General features: G+C 38.9%; 1 protein-coding gene across 1 annotated transcript in view; it reads left to right on the forward strand.

The window, feature by feature from the left end:
* The window catches only part of LOC139737702 (sialate:O-sulfotransferase 2-like), an 82,615-nt gene that overhangs the window by 37,169 nt on the left and 25,572 nt on the right, over positions 1–19,874 (forward strand). Inside the window, exon 3 of the mRNA XM_071648380.1 lies at positions 6,688–6,938. Within this exon, the coding sequence (XP_071504481.1) occupies positions 6,688–6,938 (251 nt within the window). The remainder of the gene's footprint in view (positions 1–6,687; positions 6,939–19,874) is intronic.

A 19,874-nucleotide genomic window follows, 5' to 3' on the forward strand; every position in this document is an offset into this window, starting at 1 on the left:
GGTACTATATTGGACTGGGGTCAAGATTAATAGTATCTCTCCCCTCCCCCTCCCCTGACGGAAAGACTTCTTAAGCAATCTGTTTGTCGATTTGTTTGTTCGTTTGTTTTGTTTGTGTGTGTTTTGGTTTTTGTTTTGGACAAAGTGTCTTGCCAAAGGGCATGACAACCGCTGCAGCCAGGAGACTCGGACCAGCAACCTCATGATAAAGAGTTAGTGGTCTCAGGCACTGAGAACCCACAGCTCCTCATATAGAGGCGCATGGGCAAAACGTCCTCCTGAAGGATGTACACTACGTACGGAGAAGGCTTCGAACTTAGAATCTCAAGTTTGACCCCCCCCCCCCCAAACAAACAAACAAACAAAAACACACACACACAAACAAACAAACAAACGAACGAAAACTATGCATTCTGTATCGCACGGAAGAACTTAATTTTTACTGCAGCACGAAGGCCATCGAAACTAGACTTTGTTCACCGAGTGCCTATTCAGCAATAATGAAAAAGTGCCCATCCATCACTTTGCAATTATACGTGTAGTTTGAAGTACTTTTCATCTGTGAAGTACTTGAAGTTGCTCTTCAATTTGTCCGTGAGCCGCTGCACAAGTGAATTAACTACCAAGAGATTGCCATTAGATGATTTCAAATGATACCTTATGAGCAAAACCCCAAACCACTTTGTCTAATATTTACTTCATTAAAAATATATTCAAATGATAATAGTTGACCTCCCAATAAACAAAAACAAAACTTTTTCTCACAAGATTTACAAGATGGTAAGATCAGTACATTATGCTCTTCTGGTAAACTGCAATGCTGACATACGATGCTACCATCATTATTTGAACGAGTTCTTTAACCTTGACTGATCTAGCTCTCACCTTTGCAGGCAGACGTATAATAGTATTATACATTATGTGTGTTGGTCTTCGTATAGCACAGTAATAATGAATCGTATTCTAAATGCAACAATCGATCGTTCAGCGCAACCGTTTTAGTGCGTTTAAAGTTTTTAATAGTTTATGTTTCTTTGTGTGTGTTGATCTAGATATTTGATTTCATCGCGAAGATTGATGATGGCGCCCCTCATCTTCACGTCAGTTTGTTTGTTTGTTTGTTTGTTTGTATTTTGGGGGATAAGGTGCTTTTTTGTTTCTGTTCTGTTGATGAACCGCCACTTTTTGTTTAATTTAGTGTATATTTCAAGAGACGATCGGCAGCTAAACATTCAACGAATATCAAGGTCTCCTTACCACAACATGATAAACGGTGAATGCACGTCCTCGCCTTACTCTTTTTTTTTTTGATTCCCTCACTCTTCTCTTCAAAGATGAGTATACTCTGGTTCAAAACACAAACGTAACAATATACAACACATAATTAGCCAAGAAAAATCTGAAACGCGATTCGATTCTCGCACCTTAGTGTATTGGATATCTTTACGCGTTATACGAATAGGCTCCGAGTTGCTTTGTCGTACTTGAGCACAGTCCTTACAACTTATAGTCTCTAGACCGCTAATTGTTTATGCCCCATAAGTAAACAACGCAATATATTACATGTCGAACATCAAATTGTTCTCCGTTTCAGTTTATTTTTTTTTTATGTCGTGGTAACCAAACCTCCATTAACATGCTCTGATGTTGCACACAAACGTCGCGAGACAAAATTGCTAGTAAAACGATTCCCTATATACCAGCTCGTTTCATATCATAAGAAAAACAAAGGTCATATTTGTGAGCTATTGATCCTTACTTTAAGAAGTCAGTTGGTGTTTAATCACACTACATGTTTGGTGTTTAATCACACTACATGTTTGTAGAGAAAACATATCATATATTCAGAGGGAAATCGGTAATATTTCGCAAGGATGCGTGACTGTGGGACAAACTTTTCTGAAATGCCCCCTACCCCCCAAAACAACAAACCAAAACAAAAACAGCTCAAGCTTTTCTTTTCTATCGACATTATCCTTCCATCTTGATTGATATTTAGTCTTCTTCCTATTAAGATTCGTTTTTCATGTACGTACAAGTAAACTATAAGGATTATCATCCAAATTTAATCCTCTAATTTTTTTTAGTAACAACTCTTTTCGCACAATTATTATTTACAAAAGCATGTAAGATATGAGGAAACCGTTGATTAATATCGACATGTTGGAATCTCTCCCTCTTTACAACTGTTCTAATAAGTTTGTCTGTCTTTTTTCTGTCTGGCTGTCTCCCTCTCTCTTTCTCAATTTGGCTCTTTATCTACTTGCCTTTATATAACTATTCTTTATTCTCTTTCTGTCTGTCTTTCTGTTCTGCTCATTTCTATATCTAAACAGTATAAGTGTCATCCTTGTACATGCATGAACATTAAAAATGTCTCTTGACGTCACTTAATTGCTGTAGCTGATTTTTCTGCTTCACCACCAGAACGCTACCTGAAAACTTCTCTTCTTTCAATAACATCTTATGACTTATACATTTCTCTCTATAGCTTTGTTTGAAACGATGTAATTGAGAGGAATATAGAGGACATCCCCCTTAATTAAAAAAGGGAAAATATAATGCTGCAAGCAAGCTATCGTTGCCTTAAGTTTACAGCAAGGAGCCAATCTGAAATCTCCCCCCCCCCCCACACACACACACGCACACCTTTGATCCATCTCAGATGAAGCGGTATCTTCATAGCGCTGGAACGTACGTGCCTCACTAACCTGAGTTATAGGCCATCGATACCAAGTCTTCCGTGTGATCTAGCTACCCGGGTGTTGCAATCCCGCGGGAAACGTTCGGAGGTAATGATTTGTGATGAAGACGACATTAATAATGACTAGACTTTGGTTGAGAGATGGCAGTAGGCGACTTCCATCGTTCTAGTGCCTGTCTTTGAAGAAAGTTGTCCACAAAATGTCTCTCAAAGGATTTGGATTGAATTAGTTACGCAACACTTACGCCATTTCGAATTGTTTTGACCGATCTCGTAACTCGGCTGATGTGAGGCTTACTGAATTCCTCAATCACATCACATTCTTGTCTGTGAGCTAATTTTCTTGTCGGACTCGACAGATCGCATTTAGGAGGTTTGAGTAGCTGAAGCACAATATAATGATACACAGAGCCTGTGGCAAATGAAACAAAGAAATAAGTCTACATTGATTTTCCCCAAGAATATTTGGTGACAATGGATTTTTTTAGCCCAAAAAATCACATCTGATAGCTGCTTAGAACTCAAAATCAACAGAAATCTTTAAAAGACCATTATGATGTAGGTTTCTGATTAGATCTGTATGACGTCATTTCCCTCTGATAAAGTCGAGTATCCATGCATCTTCCGAGGTTAGTTTATGATCACCATGAAGTACTTTATTCCGTTCACACACCATAAAGGGAATTCCCATACCCTGCATGAAAAAACAAAACCAAATCAAATACAAATTTTGCCTGAGGTATCTACCGTTGTCATTGTTATGTTGTTTATGTCAATGTAAGTTTGTTCAAGTTTGTTCTATTAGTTTATAGTGTGTGCAAATTTCAGTGTGTTCATACTAAAGATAAACTTCGGCATAACGTTGATATATGTAATGTTCATATAAATCACCTATAACCATGGAGGTACGTTGTACCTCCATGCTATAACTGATAGTTTACATTCTATTTTGATAACGAACATAATAAAAAAACACTACTTCTGCACTTAACCATAGTCTACAGCACTGTGCAATTTCAGTTATTAAAGTTTGGATGCCGTTGTGCATCTTGGCACACGGACACTCAAATGTTTTGAGTGTATACATCCTACGAGTATATTAAACGTGTGATTCGATTTAGCAATTTGCAGTTGTCTTTCCGAGTTCATAACAGATTCTCAGGAACCGTGCATACAGACATGACAGAAGACGCCATGCCATCCTGCTGTAATCGCAGTATTGCTCGTAAACCTGCTGGTTGACGAATACAGGACTCATCCGTAATCGCATCTGTAAATGCCTTGGCTGCATGAAGCTCGAAATAGATACTAGCGAAAGGAGAGAACTGGTGTAATTATTGTCAGAGCCTTCTACGAGCTTTGTGCTTTTCGGCACCTTGTGATTTCATGCATCAGCTCTCCGCCTCTTCATGACGTTTATTAGGACTGCGCGAAGCGGCAAAGTGGGAAGTCGGTGCTTCAAGTCGTGGGGAGTGAATCTGCGTTGATATTGAACGATCCTTCAAAATCGACATTTGAGATCAAACTCGTCTGTGTTACGAGGTTATGAAAAAACAGACACATGCATGGTTGGAAATAGAATCGGTCGAATCTTTTCATTTTCCTTTTTTCTCCTTTGTTATGCGATAGAGAGCGGAATTTTGATTTTTTTTTTTTTTTTTACTTACAATGGGTTTTATTTACAACTTGGATTAATACAGAGATACATTCTAGAAGGCTCATCCTACTTTATCCTACATACCGGACAATGAATAGCAAATCTTAATGTGGATCAGAAGACCGTTTTAACAAGACTTTTAACTAAAGGAGCAAATTTGACGTTAAAATTTTACATCACCTGAAAGACACGTCGATAGTTTTGAGTACATTAAAAAGTTCATTAAAGCATATACCTCACTTCGAGGTCACCGCCCAAGAGTTCCTACCCTCCGCCACCCCACTTACTCACTGATTGGTTTTCTGTCCTAAAAGTCTCATAATTATTTCACAGGCGACTGTACCCCGCCTGCATCTTGTCAGTATAGTCGCCAGTCTAGTCGGCAATAGATCAGAAGAGTGCTGAGTGGCTGAGGGTTATCATGCGACGAATGATTTTATCAATTAAGTTTATTGGAATTTGTGCAAGATCTACCCGCATATATAGATTGTACACAACATTCGAAGAATATCATTTTCCTCCCCTTCATGTTTTTTTTTTCGCATCGCGTTTGTGGTAATATTTCTTGAAGTCCTAGATATAACTTGTCTTTGAATGAGGAAAGCCGTTGCCACTTTTACGCGTGAAGGGCACGTGCAGGAGAAACGGTGCGTGATAAATTCCTCATGGAATTAACGCATGGAAATGGTATGTGCACCGCAAAAATTGATGGTAAATCAACATTTTAAATGTTGTCACTTCAACCTTTTGTAAATGTTAAATTTAACACTCAAACTGTTGGATTTAACATTTTGTTATTTCTAGCTAATAGTGAAATGGAAAATCTACCATTTTGAGTGCTTAATTCAACATTTATAAAAGGTCCAAGGAATTACGACATTGACATGTCAGACTTCCATTTCAGTTTTATCTACTTATTTTTTTAGAGTGCAGAAGCATGTCGCTGAAAGTTGTGGCAACAGCGGAATAATATATATCCCTATTGGTTTGAGTCGTTCTTTTTCCATTAGATTCGCATTATTCATTTTCTTATTTTCATCGCCAAGAAACAATACGCTGTAGAAGTGTAAGCGACGTTTTTATGATGTATTTTTTTTTTTTGTACGGAAGGGAGTGCCTCATTTAGAAGGGGGCCCTTTAAATGACGATGGCATATTGTGAGCTATAATAGCCAGGATGTCCCCGCTGAATCATTGAGTTATGACCGTCGGTTTTGAAACTGAATTCCTTTTGATTATGCATGATTTGCAACATCGAGATGGGGGATGCAATCCTGGAGCATCAGTATAGTGAGATGAATACGCACAGCCATAAAAACGCGCATAGGCTCTATAATAAATGCGGCGTACTGCGTCGTTTGAAGAATATATAGGCTGTGACTGTATGGAGGAGTGCTGAATTTGAAAGCGGATAGATAGCGCGACATCATGGTGGATAGTACAGCAAAACATGATTACAGAATTATCTGTTTAACTGTATACTGTAGTGGACAATTGATTAAACAAAGTTGCCTTATTGATCCTATCTTTGCTCGATGCAAAGGATAATATTAATCACTGAGTTACATATTGCATTTATTCAGACTAAATAAAACAACAGAGGTGAAAAAAGAGAGGCATGTATACCCACGCTTGTCTGCACCCCTGAAATACATTATTCACCAATTTATGCAAATAAGAAATAAGAATCGTAACATTTAAATACATTAATCCAAAATACATTTGTACATTCACAATACAACAAAATAAAAGTTAAATTTAGCTCTGGACTTCGGAACAACATTGCGCAAATCGTAAATGCAACTGTCAAAAATCAACACCTAATAATATATCGAGGGAAAAGTACCTCTTCACTATTTCCTTCGTTCACCGTCATGTCTAGCAAAGTGCTCCTCCTCGGAAATAATTCGTTTCAGTGCAGTTATTTGCAATGGTAGGCCCTATTTGTCTATGCTAGTGCATTCGTGGTTTTTTTTTTTTCATGTTTATGAAAATATGTCATCTCATGGCTCCACTATTGCTATTTGAAACAAATCATGAAATATTTGTATTTTTGTATAGGTCTGCACCGAATTATCAACTACGCGGACTGCATGAAGAAAACAGTTAATCTCATATTAAGCTCTGCTACGGTGTACTACCATTGCAACCTGAAATCTGTCTAATTTTTGTCATTGCATGCAAACAAATTGTATGTATCTACATTATGTATTATGTATATACAAGTATATAAACAGGTGCAGAAGCAGTCCTTGCACCAAGCAAGCGTCTGTGAAGTGTAATGTTAATCTACTTTACTGTTTTTCCACCTATCCTCTGGCCTCCAGAAATTTTCTATACGGTGGTCTTCAATACTACAGTGAATGCTACTGCGGGTCTACACTGGAGCGACCGAAGGCAGACAACAAGTCCTTATGCAACCTACCGTGCGCGGGCAACAAGACCCAAGTGTGCGGCGGCGCCCCATACCTTTCCGTTTATCGCCTTTCAATGACCCCCGGACAAGCCCCCAATCGAGGCGTTCTCAGGAATGTGGCAGCCGTGCAGCAGCAAGTCCGAGGACCGAAACCTGGAAACGGTAAAAAAAAAAAAACCTCGATTTTTTCATGGATGTATCCATTTCATATTTTGTTCCGTTAAAAACTTTTTATTTGACTCTTGTTGTGACATCGCTGTCTTTTCTTGTTTTTATTCAAGTAGGCTATTAACGTCGATGAACTTTGAATAAGGAATAATATCTAAATCTCTGAGGTCGAAAGATCAGAAATGCTGGTAAAAAAAAGAAAAGATGATAAACTTTTGCGCATATTCCGGGATAAGCTTGGATGTGCATTTATTGATATTCGTCATCTCATCATATCCGCCAAAGATTAATCAATGCTCGTCGCTTAGTTTTCCCACTTCGTGATAGGTGAATAGTAGGTGCCTACATAATCATGTAGGCGTCTATACCAATATACTATAGCATGTGAACTAGAAAGCAGCGAAATGTTTCAACTGCAACGTGGCTGTTTTGTGGGTGCAACATTTAGGACGACTTGTTTTTAGACTGTTTTGCTCACTGTCTTCTGTCTGGAGTTCCTAGGTCAAACCGACGTTATTTGCGTCGACACGACATTGTCTCTGTATATAGCTCATATACGTTTGTAAGTTGTTGGTTTTTGTTTTGGAGGCTGTATGAAGGCTCTCTTACTGCTTTCATTTCAAAACTGTCTGTTAGATGACGTCAATTGATGCGCAACCTCTCCTCCAGCGACCAATTATCCTTTAATAGGTGTTATTCAAACAGATGAGTTGCTCCACTCTCGGTGACCCAATACACAAAATGGTGCCTCTGACGTGTAAGCGTTGTGTTTTTGTTTGCCTTCTATATATGACAGCACGTTAGCGTGTCTCCTGTTCCAACAAATAATTTAATCTATCCACCTGTTTACCCGTCTTGCGAGCAACGACGACCATTATGATGGATTTCCGAATCAGTTCAATTTGAGTTCTTTTTTTTTCTCGAATTTATCAAAAATAATAATAAAAATAAATTAAATGGGCTAAACGTTATAGGAGTGCACGCTAGAGACACAGAAGTCCTCCATAAGATTTCGTTGTTGCTGCTGTTGTTAAGTGCACTCATTGGAAAATCAGGCATGGTCATAGTGATTGCTCGGAGCTCATCCATAATGACATGAATATTTACAGAACTTAATAATGATAAACATTGCTGGTAAAAGTGCACTTACTTATGCATGCTTATGCGCCTAATACACCCTGCTCCTATTTGTATGAGTTGCTGCTGTGATCCATGTTTCCCTCGGTCCTCAACCCTAGCTCACACCCTCCGCTCCTCCTGGCCCCACGAGATTTATACTGCAGTCTATAATACCACCCCCCCCCCCCATTTTTGCCAATTAGAGCGTAGAGAAGAGCACTGTTTATCAATGCAAGCCATGCAATACTCGCGTTGCACTCGCTTGATCATGACGTCAGCCAGAGAGCATACAATAAATGCGATAATCGCACGACATATTGTGGAAATCTCCTGTTTATATTGGTTTTTATGGGATATTTTAATGATTTGAGGCAATTTGTTTCCAAGCTACAAATTGGATCACTTTCCGGAGCAAACAATCAAGCAGTGCGCAGTATGAACTCTCGTCCTATGCTTTTGAAATTATGTCTCTGGCAAAATGACTCATTTTTTATGGAGTGCCTGTGTTTCACGTTTTTCCGTCACTGCAGTCAACCCGTCTGTCTGTCATGTCTATAGTGTGATGAACAAATGAGTATATGAATATAAGAACGACCCAAGTCCATGGAAGACCATTTCGAGTAAACTAAAAAAAAACTTCATAAAAAAAACTTCAAAACTACATATCTTTTTTATTTGTCCAATAATATTCTATTCAACTTTGATGGGAAGGCAACATTGTATATACAAATTAGAACATATGTTATTATGACAATTAACATTTACATTAATTGTGGAGAGGCCATTTTGTGTGGTGGACTTGGGTCGTTCTTTGATTCATATGGACTTGGGTCGTTCTTTGATTCATATACATGATATTCTGCTATAGAGATGAGAGAAGGAAGAGAGAGGGCGCTATAATATGAATGTATGAATGACCCAAGTCCTTCATTCTTACATTAATATAAGATTTAACTCATTCATTTCAGGCACTTCCGGGGGTAATCAGGATTTATCATTTGTACACAAGATGACTCCATGCATAAGCTGCCATTTCCCATGTCAAACTGAATTTGGCCAAAATTGGACTTGGGTCGTTTTTATATTCAGGTCTTCAAATGTCGATGATGTCAGGAAACTACCACTACATGGATACATTCTTCTCTATCTTTATGCCATTTTCATGAGTAATCACTTTAATTGATTTTCACGCTATTGCCACGAATCTATAGGCAAGCAGAAAGAATTTGTTAGAAATTGTATTGTAGAACAGTGCAATGGTATCGTTTCACTTCGAGCAGATGATTATTATGGATCCTGGTCTGAATCATTTGCATAAATTTGGTGATCATTTTCTCAGCATAATTTCATGTGAAGTTTTCTTTCACCCCTTGCCTTTAAGACTTCATAAAAATTTCTTTGGGGTTAATACAAAAAGTGCTGGGCAAACGGATAAGCAATTGGTTAAGTTGTAAGAATATTCATCGTAGTTACCATTATACCTTCATTACATCATTGTATGTGAAGTTTTCTTCACCCCTTTCCTCTAAGATTTCGTAAACTTCTTTGGGGTTAATAAAAAAAAAAAGTGCACTCACTGCAGGGAAAACCGATACGGTAATTGGCTAAGTTGCAAGAACATCACTTATCATACCATTAAATATACATTACACATTCGAAGCAAGTAAAAACTTTCCAAAGTTACAGAGTTACATCTGCACTTTGGAAAATTGCCTTGACAATTTGATGAGGGAATATCCATATATATTTATATATATATGGGCTCGATATTAACATTTTTCTCTGGTGGCCCAAAAATAAAAAGAAATATAAAAATTCATTTTCAATTTAGTTGCCCAATCGAGCCACCGGACCACCATTAAAGTCGTGCCCTGTTAGTGTATAATAACTATATAAATGCTGTATATATATATATATATATATATATATGTGTGTGTGTGTGTGTGTGTGTGTGTGCGTGTGTGTGCATGCGTGTGTAAATGTAAATGTACTTTATTTTGGTATTTCAAAGATTTCCACACTATAGTAAATACAGGAAGACAAATACTGGTAATGTGTGAGCAAAGTTCATTTTCCTGCAACTGTATACATTTCTATGGCCACTTGAGCTTTCATTCGGGGTCAGTCAAGTGCTTAACTGTCCATTCTGTTTCGTATCCCACACCGATGAATGACAGACAGTCATAAGTGGTATCTTTCCTTTGTAATCTCTTCGGGTATCATTAATCTTACTGAATAGAACTGAGCCCAGTTTAGTGGAATAAATCAGAGATGAGAGTAATATATCTCCTCTCTCTCTCTATTTCTCTTTTTCTCTTTCTGCATTCTGCATATCTCTCCGCTATTCTGTTTCTTTCATTAAGTCCTGCATGCCTTGCTTAGGCCATTATCTTAATAATTTGTCGTAATGCAATCTGCGATGTACTATAGTGACCTATTACAGCTGTTGTAATAACGTTTGACATCACATGTCAATTATCATACAAAGTGAGGACAATCATCATGGAAATTCTCATATCCCATCAATTATTCATGCTATCATCAATGTTAATTTGCTTCCCACACACAACGTGAGATCCTGCAAGATCATTCAAAGCCTATTTCAGCCTCGGTTAGCTAAGGATCGAGCTGTCTTTCCGTCCAAGAGCTGCCTACTAAAAAGCAAAAGCTAACACAGTAAAATCGATTATGTTTGTCCATTATCTTCGCAATGGGCGAAGGTATTGACGAGCAGTAAAGAATAAGTCATTTCACGAAAGCGTCATCTCCCCCCCCCCCCCTTCTCCCTCACACGCACCTCACTCTGCTGTATCTCTCTCTCTCTCTTCAATCCTTTACGCCTTTCTTGTGTTTCAATGTCGCCGCCTTGACAGGCTCGTTGCCTCCTCGAGCACATTTCCGCCCCATATAACCACGCAGCACTCTCAGCGGTAAATGGCGAGATAACTCAATCAATGCACGCGTTATGTACTTGCCCTTCAACTCGCGTGACGTATCCTGGATGACTGTGAACGTCTCGAAGAAGGAGAACTAGAAGCGTTTAGGGGTCATGACCCAGGTGATTAGTCTATCAACAAGACCTGAAATTTCTAGCTGATCAATTTGACTTTGAAGTTTCATTACGCAATTTAAAACAGACGTAACATTTAAGTAAAGTTCAAGGTGAATATCCAAGAAAGGAAGAAAATGGTTCATTTGATACATATTCGAGAAAAAGAAGTCGATTCGTAATTCTTCGCGGAGGAAGTGGAGATGAAAATCAATAATGAAAACGGCCCTCATGAAATTTGAACAACCTGTGCGCAATTTTTTACCGGTTGCATTATATCCTGCCTATAATGTGGTGAACAAACGCACGCTCACATACTCACAAGCACATCATACCGAACGCTATATTCGGAAGTTACCATGCAGTTACCGCAAGAAAGAAATCGTAAACAGAAAACAAAGTTTTAACCATTATTATTGCATGGTACAATATTCTATTCAATCTTTTCAAGTTTATTCATTAACCATTGTTTCTTTAAGCAGGTTGGCCTTTCAGTTTACCAACTGGTCTTCCGAAGGGGCAGTATGTACACGTACATACTGATACTGTAGTTACGCAATGTGTGACGAATTACAGAAATAAAACACGAAAATGAAAAGAAATAGAAAATATAAAGAGGCAAGTTAAACACATACATGCGAAAGGATTAAAATAAAAAAAACTATAAGAATGAATTGAGATACAGAGAAGTATTAACATTACAATCAGTATTGCATTTTTTCCAGATTTTCAGATATAGGCCTAATATCTGTCTATATTTTTTTTTCAAACGCTGAAATTTTGCAAGAACTGATAATCCATCTTGCAGTTAGGTAAGTATAATTTAAGTTTTGACGCGTAAAAGTGAGATTATCATGATTGTTTTTGATATGTTCATTGTGTCTCGATATCGGAAAGTTGAGAATGTACCCTTTGAGATTATGCAGGTTGTATTGAGAATAAACGCAGTGAATCAGAAGCTACAAACAATGGGAGGGAATGGGAGCGAAGTAGAATAGAGATCAAGAGCTCTATTTCCGTTTACTATCTGAAAGTCATCTGACGCTTTGTTCAATGTAAACCTCAAGTGGGTAGTTTCCGTGGCTGACCAGTATCGCCTGCGTAACACTAACCATATTCTTCGTGCGCGAACTCCATAGTCAACTGATTAGGCACTTAGATATCACGCTATTCTACAAATCTCCACGGAAACTAAAATTCCTCCTCTGCACAATAAATGGAAAAAAACGAACAGAGATCATCTTGATTTCTCTCACCTTCCGTGGAATTTAAATAAATTGTGCATGATTCTCGTAAGATGTGTGACCTGTTCATGCAGAGATGTTGTTTACTAATTTATGTATAATAATATACACGTGTGTGTGTGTGTGTGTGTGTGTGTGTGTGTGTGTGTGTGTGTGTGTGTGTGTGTTGGGTGTGTGTGCATTTGTGTATAATGTACACACCCACGTGCGACGCACGGGTGCATTTCAATGGTATGCAATTCACTGATATGCACACGCAATTCTTTTCTCATGTTATTGTAGATAAGAGATACGTTTTACTAATACGCCACAAGCTGCAGCTGACAAGAAAGTGATCATATCTCAATTACATAGTAGCTGCGCTATACAAATTTGTCTAATTAATTACTAAACCTTATGATTGTCTGTTAGCAGGTGTTTCCTCTTTTTTTTTCCGGGCATATATATGACGTACAATGCAGCCTCACAACCCATATAGGTCAAACTGAATGTTTGACAAAAGGTATCCATTATACCGGTTCATAATTTTCTATGCTTACGAATTCTCTGGCTGTGTCTACAAACATGGTGACACGTGATCTGGTGCTGGACGGATGTTTTACATTCACCGCCTTTCGGCAACCAATATAGCGCCCTATAGACTACACCTAGCAGAGATTTACATTTTTAACTCATCGGGTCCTTCTCCGTGTGATTGTGTTTCCTTATTTGCATCTCACACCATAGCTTGAGGACGCAATGGGGCATCATATCGGGGCGCTAAAACTCCTATCTATAATGCTAACCTTTAGACCACAAGGCAATCCTTTACTGATTAAAATTCATGACTTGATCTCTGACGTCAAACCAGGACGTAATTGGTCACCCTTTATGACGGTTCTAGCACTCTTTTTTCCAAACCTAACTCCCCTGTTATTCAGTACATTGACTAATTCCGGAGAACCTGTGCCATACAAGATATTTTCTGTCATACCGTTCGAAAGTATCGTTCGTACTCGTTACGGATTTACTGTGTTAATAATTGCATGACCTTGTCGCCTGCCCCTTTTCTTCGCTTTCGTTGGCCCCCATTCGTGATTGTGCATGCGTGCTCAATGCTATACGTTTTCACAGCGAAAGCCTGGCGAGCGTTTGATGAGATTTTGATTTGAAATATTTACTGATGCATCTGATTATGTTGTGGACATAACTTCCAAATTATGGAATTGGCCATACGAACTTCACCATCAACGTATTGCCATCAAAGCGGGCAGTGCGATCGAGTGTATGATATTTCTGTATTTTGTCGAGATAAAAGGGCTGGTATGTTATGAAAGCACGGCGAAAAAAACGCCGAAGTATTGTGAAGCAGAGAGTGATGTGATTGTGTGTACTTGTGTGTGTGTATGTGTGTGTGTGCGTGGATGTGTGTGTATATGTGTATGTATGCATGTGTTTTTTGTGTGTGTTTGTGATATGGCAAGGAAACTGTGAATATTGGCGTACTTTGTCTGCATTGTATATAGCCATGAATAAAGAAATTCTCTACACCATAAGATTATTATACTAAGCACGGCTTTGAAACAAATTCGTCATCTTTTTCTCCACGTAGAGTCCATTTGTCTACGCATATATCAAGAGAGAGAGAGAGAGAGGGTGAGAGAGAACGTGTGTGGGGGTGTGTGTATATATGTGTGTGTGTGTGTGTGTGTGTGTATGTGTGGGTGTGAGTGTAGGAGTGAGTGTGGATGTATGTGTGTATGCGTGCGAGATACAAGAAAAGCAATGATCTGATGCAGTGCACGACAGAGCGTTTATGACACAATCTCAATAATTTCTGGCGCCTTGGGTGGAAAATGAGGCACGCCTTCACCTTGTATGCATACAAATAATGGCGACGCCACAGAAATTATTCGTGAACGCGGGCAGAAAATGCTTATCTTAACTGAGTGCTGACCCAAAAAGATTCCCGCAAAATTGCTTGATACTGCTTGTGGAAACGGAATCGAGATGACGAAGTGACATTATCGAGTTGATATGCTGCAACTTAAGATGTTCGTATGATGTGATACAATACATCTCAGCGTGTATTCCGTAATTCGTCGGGTGCCCGTGCATTGGCCGCTAATGCAATACAATTTGTATTGCGTTAGCGGCCAATGCACGGGCACCCGACGGTATCAAGTCTGCATCAACTCCTTGTAGTGACGTAAGGGGTTACTACCTCAGATTCAAAGAATTTTTTCATGGAAAAGAGGTAGGAAGTTATCACTGCGTGGAGAAACAAACTAAACATGCATTATTTGATACCTGGGAGGGGGTCGCGGAATTAGTTATAAAACATTGTGAATATATATACATCCTTGAACAAGTTGAACTAAGATGAATTGATAATCTGGGTGAATGAAAAATAGCGCCACTCAGCTTATCCTCTGCGTTCACATAATCATGTGCATAATTATGTACTTATATACACAATGAATACACTTAAATGCCCAATCTCTTTCTCACTTTTTCCGCTCATGTGTGTGTGTATGTGTTTGTTATGTCACTAACTGTGTTGTAGCTGCCTGATGAAACCGCTGCAGAAAGCGCGTTTATGCAAGATAAGCTCAGTTATTCAAATTCAATCAGTGTAAGATGAAAAGAAAAGATATTCAAGCAACAACAACAAAATAATCCATTATGCGTTTCCATTAGAGAAAATGAAATTTATATCAACCTCACGCGCTGCCCTTACCATATTAGTATGATTTATGCTCGTATACTAAATAATGCAAATGGATTTTGTTACCTACCACTCTGAGAAGAGAGAGAAGCGTGCTAAATTGCATATATTTTTAACTCTATATTTAGCTCCACGGCCTTATAAGACGCGCGTGTAGTTACGTGCGCCATGAGATGTTGATTGCAATGGATGGTCGAGATTTCAGACAATATTATAAAATGGGCTTTAGTATCTCTGCAATCTGATTGGTCAATTGTCATGCATTGATTTTTTTTAGTGATCCACACTCACTAATGCGTCCGGTAAAATCTGAACGCATGGCTCAAGTCTTGTATAGTGTTGTAGGTGTACCGGATGTATGATGGGGAAATGGTTGGATTTCATGAATTTACGGGCCCATTTCATAATGCACAGGCCAATTTCGTGGATCAGTGAGAGTTGGATGCTCTCGTTTAACTTTGGAACAGTCATAAACCCACTCACTGCGCTCGTGGGTTTAAACAGTTCCAAAGTTAAACTCAAGCATCCAGTTCTCACCGATCAACTCTGTCCTGTGCATCATTTTGTATATTGAGGAGAGGAACCTCGTGACAAAGGAACGCTATTCTGCGAAGGGTAGTGTTATTACAAAGGGGCAATGTACCTGAGAATGTGATCATAACACACGCCCGAATGTCATTCTGCAACATAATGATTGTGGTGGTATAAGAATAAAGATATTTCTGGCAACCAAACTATTAAACTCGTCTGTGCTATAAAATGTTGATTATAAAAATAGATATAGACCCAATAATATTTCTTTATTTATCACGTTGTTGGGTTAAGTGTGAAATATTGGCAAAAGGTCACTCCGTTTTAAGTTACGTCGTATTGGACTTGGGCAGCGCTGCAAAAATACCACGCAGATATACACTGTAATGAGTCGTCAGATATTATGTTGCACCTCACGGCCCTGTAACGTGTACAATTCATTTCACAGTGCCTCATTCACTGAACACACTATGGAGTTAGGCGTACTTTTGAGTCAAGGCTTTTGTTGGTTTTGCTGTTTTATCATCCAGATCTACTGAGTTAAAATAATGTAATTTAACCGTGATAACCTAAGTTAGCTATAATAACCATCCGATTTTTTTATATATACTTGATCTCAAACCATTTTAAGAACAAAACAATGTCACGGTTTCGTCTTCGGCAGTAATCGTGTTTTGTGTTACAGCCCACCTCACCAAGCTATGAACTTAAGGGAGAATCATTCATACACAAATCTTGTCCAGAGAAGCTCCGTCCGAGAAAATATTTTTAGTCTCTCACGCTTCTTTGATATACCCTGAAGCGCAAGCTGTGTCGTTTTAAATGCAATCACGCGCACACTGTGCCAAACGCAGTATAGAAAACACAGCGCCCGTATATCATGGTCATGGGTTTACGTGCACGAGACTGTTTCGTGTCGTAACTCAGCTTTTTCAGGGTTTTTTTTCTCTCTCTCCCTTTCCTTTCTCTCTCTCCCTTCCTCTCCTTCTCTTTCTATTTCTCTCCCTCTATTTTCCCTCTCTCTCTTTTTATTTCTCTCTCTCTTTACTTTTCTCTGTGTACACACTCCAAGCTATCTACAGTAGATCGGAACATGGTACGATTTTTCTTCAATATGTCTGCCCTCCGCACACAATAATTGAAAACTGTAAGATCCCAACAGATGCTCTGTTATTTAATAAACATTACATCTTACAAACATAAAAAACTCAAATCTTCACGCCTTTGCTTAATACATAATAATGTAGTATCTTGATTTCATCTATTGTCCGCCTTGTCGGCGCGTGAGTAATAGCCTATAGTTCCAAGTTCATTGTGTCACTGCTGGCAATCTTGTATAGCCTGATGGAAGTGTCGCCTGCCCGGAAATCAAATAAATGACAGGTTCGATTCCCGCTGGTTCCTTTTTTTCCGATATCGATACTTTGTTAAAAATGTAGATATAGCAGTTGCGATCTTTCAAATTTCATTTGTACAGAGGACAGGCAAATTGAAAAAGATCTTCATCCCTCTGCTTAATAATATCTTTCTTTCGTGGCGCAATAAACAGATCACTCTGCGGCAGCACCGCATATTTCCCCTTAATTCCGATAATAATGTGTAGATATTACCTTAACACGTGATCACCCCAGTATTAGATGAGTAACTTTACGTCTAGACCAGTAGAAGATATCCTGTCTGAAGTAGGACATTTTTTTTTACTATTTTCTAAATAATATCTTTCTTTCATATACCACTAAACGAAATAAGACATTTTTTTTTTACAATTTTCTAATATCTTTCTTTCATATACCACTAATCGAACACTACAAAAATATGGTTCTATACCTCTACACCTCTGTCCTCGCGCTCCTCCCCAGCTTCCCCCCTCCCCTCTCTCTCTCTATGTCTTTCCACCAATCTATCTGTATAATGAGGATGATAGTGTGTGCAGAGACAGAGAGGGACATAAGGATGAATAGTACCGTCTTCCATAATCCATGCACGTATGAAGGATGCCCGCATACATCTTTGAATAGATAAAAACATCTCGGAGCGATGCAAAGGTTGCCTCAACCCCTGGTCTACCCGCAGACCTGCAGACAACAGCTGTTGGCTTCTCAGCGGAGAGGCTTAAAACCCTCCCGCCTGCGGGTGACGTTTGGCGGTGATGAATATTGAACATGTGGCGAGTACAGCCTACAATCGAGACGTTTTGCTGTCAAATAGTATCTCAGAGAAGCTATTTCTACTGCAATTGTTCACTATTGCAATCACTCGTTGCAGGTCATGGTTGTTTGTGGTGTAAGAGAGGCATTCATGATCCGTGTTGGCACTACATAGGGCGCATTATAATAACATTATTGCATTCCACTGGCTATGGTAAGAATGTTCAAGTCTCTGTAATACTTTAGTAGAACGTGGTCGTGTGTATCGGTTATACATTGCGAGATCGTGTTTAGAGTTACCGAGATGTTGCTACATTTGTCGCTTTCGTGGCATGTACCCTCCATTTTCACAATACGGGCATACACCATTCTCACTTTCGAGAGGTAATAAAGCATTATTTCCCGCATTTTTAATTGTGTAATATATTAATTGCCGACCACGTAAGAATGTCGATTGAAGGCAGCGATACAAATGGTCATTATAGTTAATATCTTCATTGTAATGCACGAATCGGTCATTACCTGCGGTGAAGTGTTCGACTCTGCACTGACCACTGTTTGGTGACCGCACTCTATATCAGCCGCTCACGAATTAATGTTATTAACATTTGAATCGTTACAAGCCATGCATGCTGAATGAATGATTGACAGCGCCCGCTACTGTACCTCCATTCTGAATTGGTTATACAAAACAAGTTTCTAGTTGATATCTGAAGTCATATATCTATTGAATCTTTGCATTTCGCATTCATCTGAATTACATATAATTACGATTTAGAATTCTGTCACACGTATGTGTGTGTTAAATCTTTCATGCTGCGTAGGCTGCTTCACCCTTTGAATAGTGTTTGGAATTTCATTTTAAATGCATTATTTACTGTCAAGTACCAACCGAGATATCATTTCTGTGTTGTTTGGCAATGGCTCGCAGTCTAATTTGCCCGACCTCAAAAGGAAAACGTGCGGCTTCGCATTTTAAAATCTATGTAGGGATAAGGGAATAAAAGCAATGGCAATTTAAATCAATGTGGAAATAAATGAAATGAAATGAAATGTTGCAACCTCACGTACCACTGTTTTGTTGTTATGAGAATATTCCGACTACTTTCCTTACCTCCTCTACACACACACACGCACACACACACACACACACACATATATATATATATATATATATATATATATATACATGCATATATGATATATACATAAAGATGGATACATAAAGAGAGAGATATATCATTATGTATTATATAATGTGCATCGAAGATGATTGTTGACTGTACTCTACACGGAGGGACGCTGCATACCAGATGGATCTAAAATGAGACTTCCCTATACGACTTGGATCAGGAGGGGAATAGGAAGACTGGAATGAAATATGGGATGAAGCCCCTCTATGACTGTTGACCGGCAAATGCTGATCGAGAGCTGTGCATACATCTTATTCTGATATTAGCGGCATGACTCCATGGATTTTCTTCTCTTCCCTCACCCTCTACTCCCATCCCCACCCCCACCCCATCCCCACCCCATCCCCCATCCCCATCCCCCACCCCCATCCCCATCATATATTTCTTCCATGATTATGCTATATGCACACGCCTCTCCCTGCTCGTGTAGGGGCCTTGTTTGTTTAGACGTACAAGGCGCGTGCAGCATGCACATGCAGTTTAAGCCTAACTCTTCACACAGGCAGCAAATTTGCACCAATTTTTATCAATTGATTTGACTTGGGGTGTGTATAATTATTGTCTTGTCTCTCCATGGAAGTTCCTTGCATTAGATAACATGATTCGTGAATGAAAATAATTTTATGATTACGCCAGTAGAAAGAAACGACAAATCAGAGTACTGTACCAAGTTCCACTCTTCGACATCTCTTTGTAAATTTCAGACCATTTAGTATCTTAGTAACGACATTTCTCTTGTTTTTCTCTTGACAACCTTTTTTTCCTTTTCTATGGTACAGGTATTTTATTATCGATGCCCTGGTAAATTGCAGTTATGATTAGGTTATAGTTATTCATATCATTTACTGTTTACGTTAATTCAGCCCGTACACAGAAGCGCGTGCGCGCGCGCGCGCGCGCACACACACACACACACACACACACACTGTTTCAATCTTCA

The sequence above is a fragment of the Diadema antillarum genome, unplaced genomic scaffold (genome assembly GCF_040938485.1).
Source record: "Diadema antillarum isolate AM-2024a unplaced genomic scaffold, OU_Dant_1.0 seq00000700_RagTag, whole genome shotgun sequence".
Lineage (NCBI taxonomy): Eukaryota > Metazoa > Echinodermata > Echinoidea > Diadematoida > Diadematidae > Diadema > Diadema antillarum.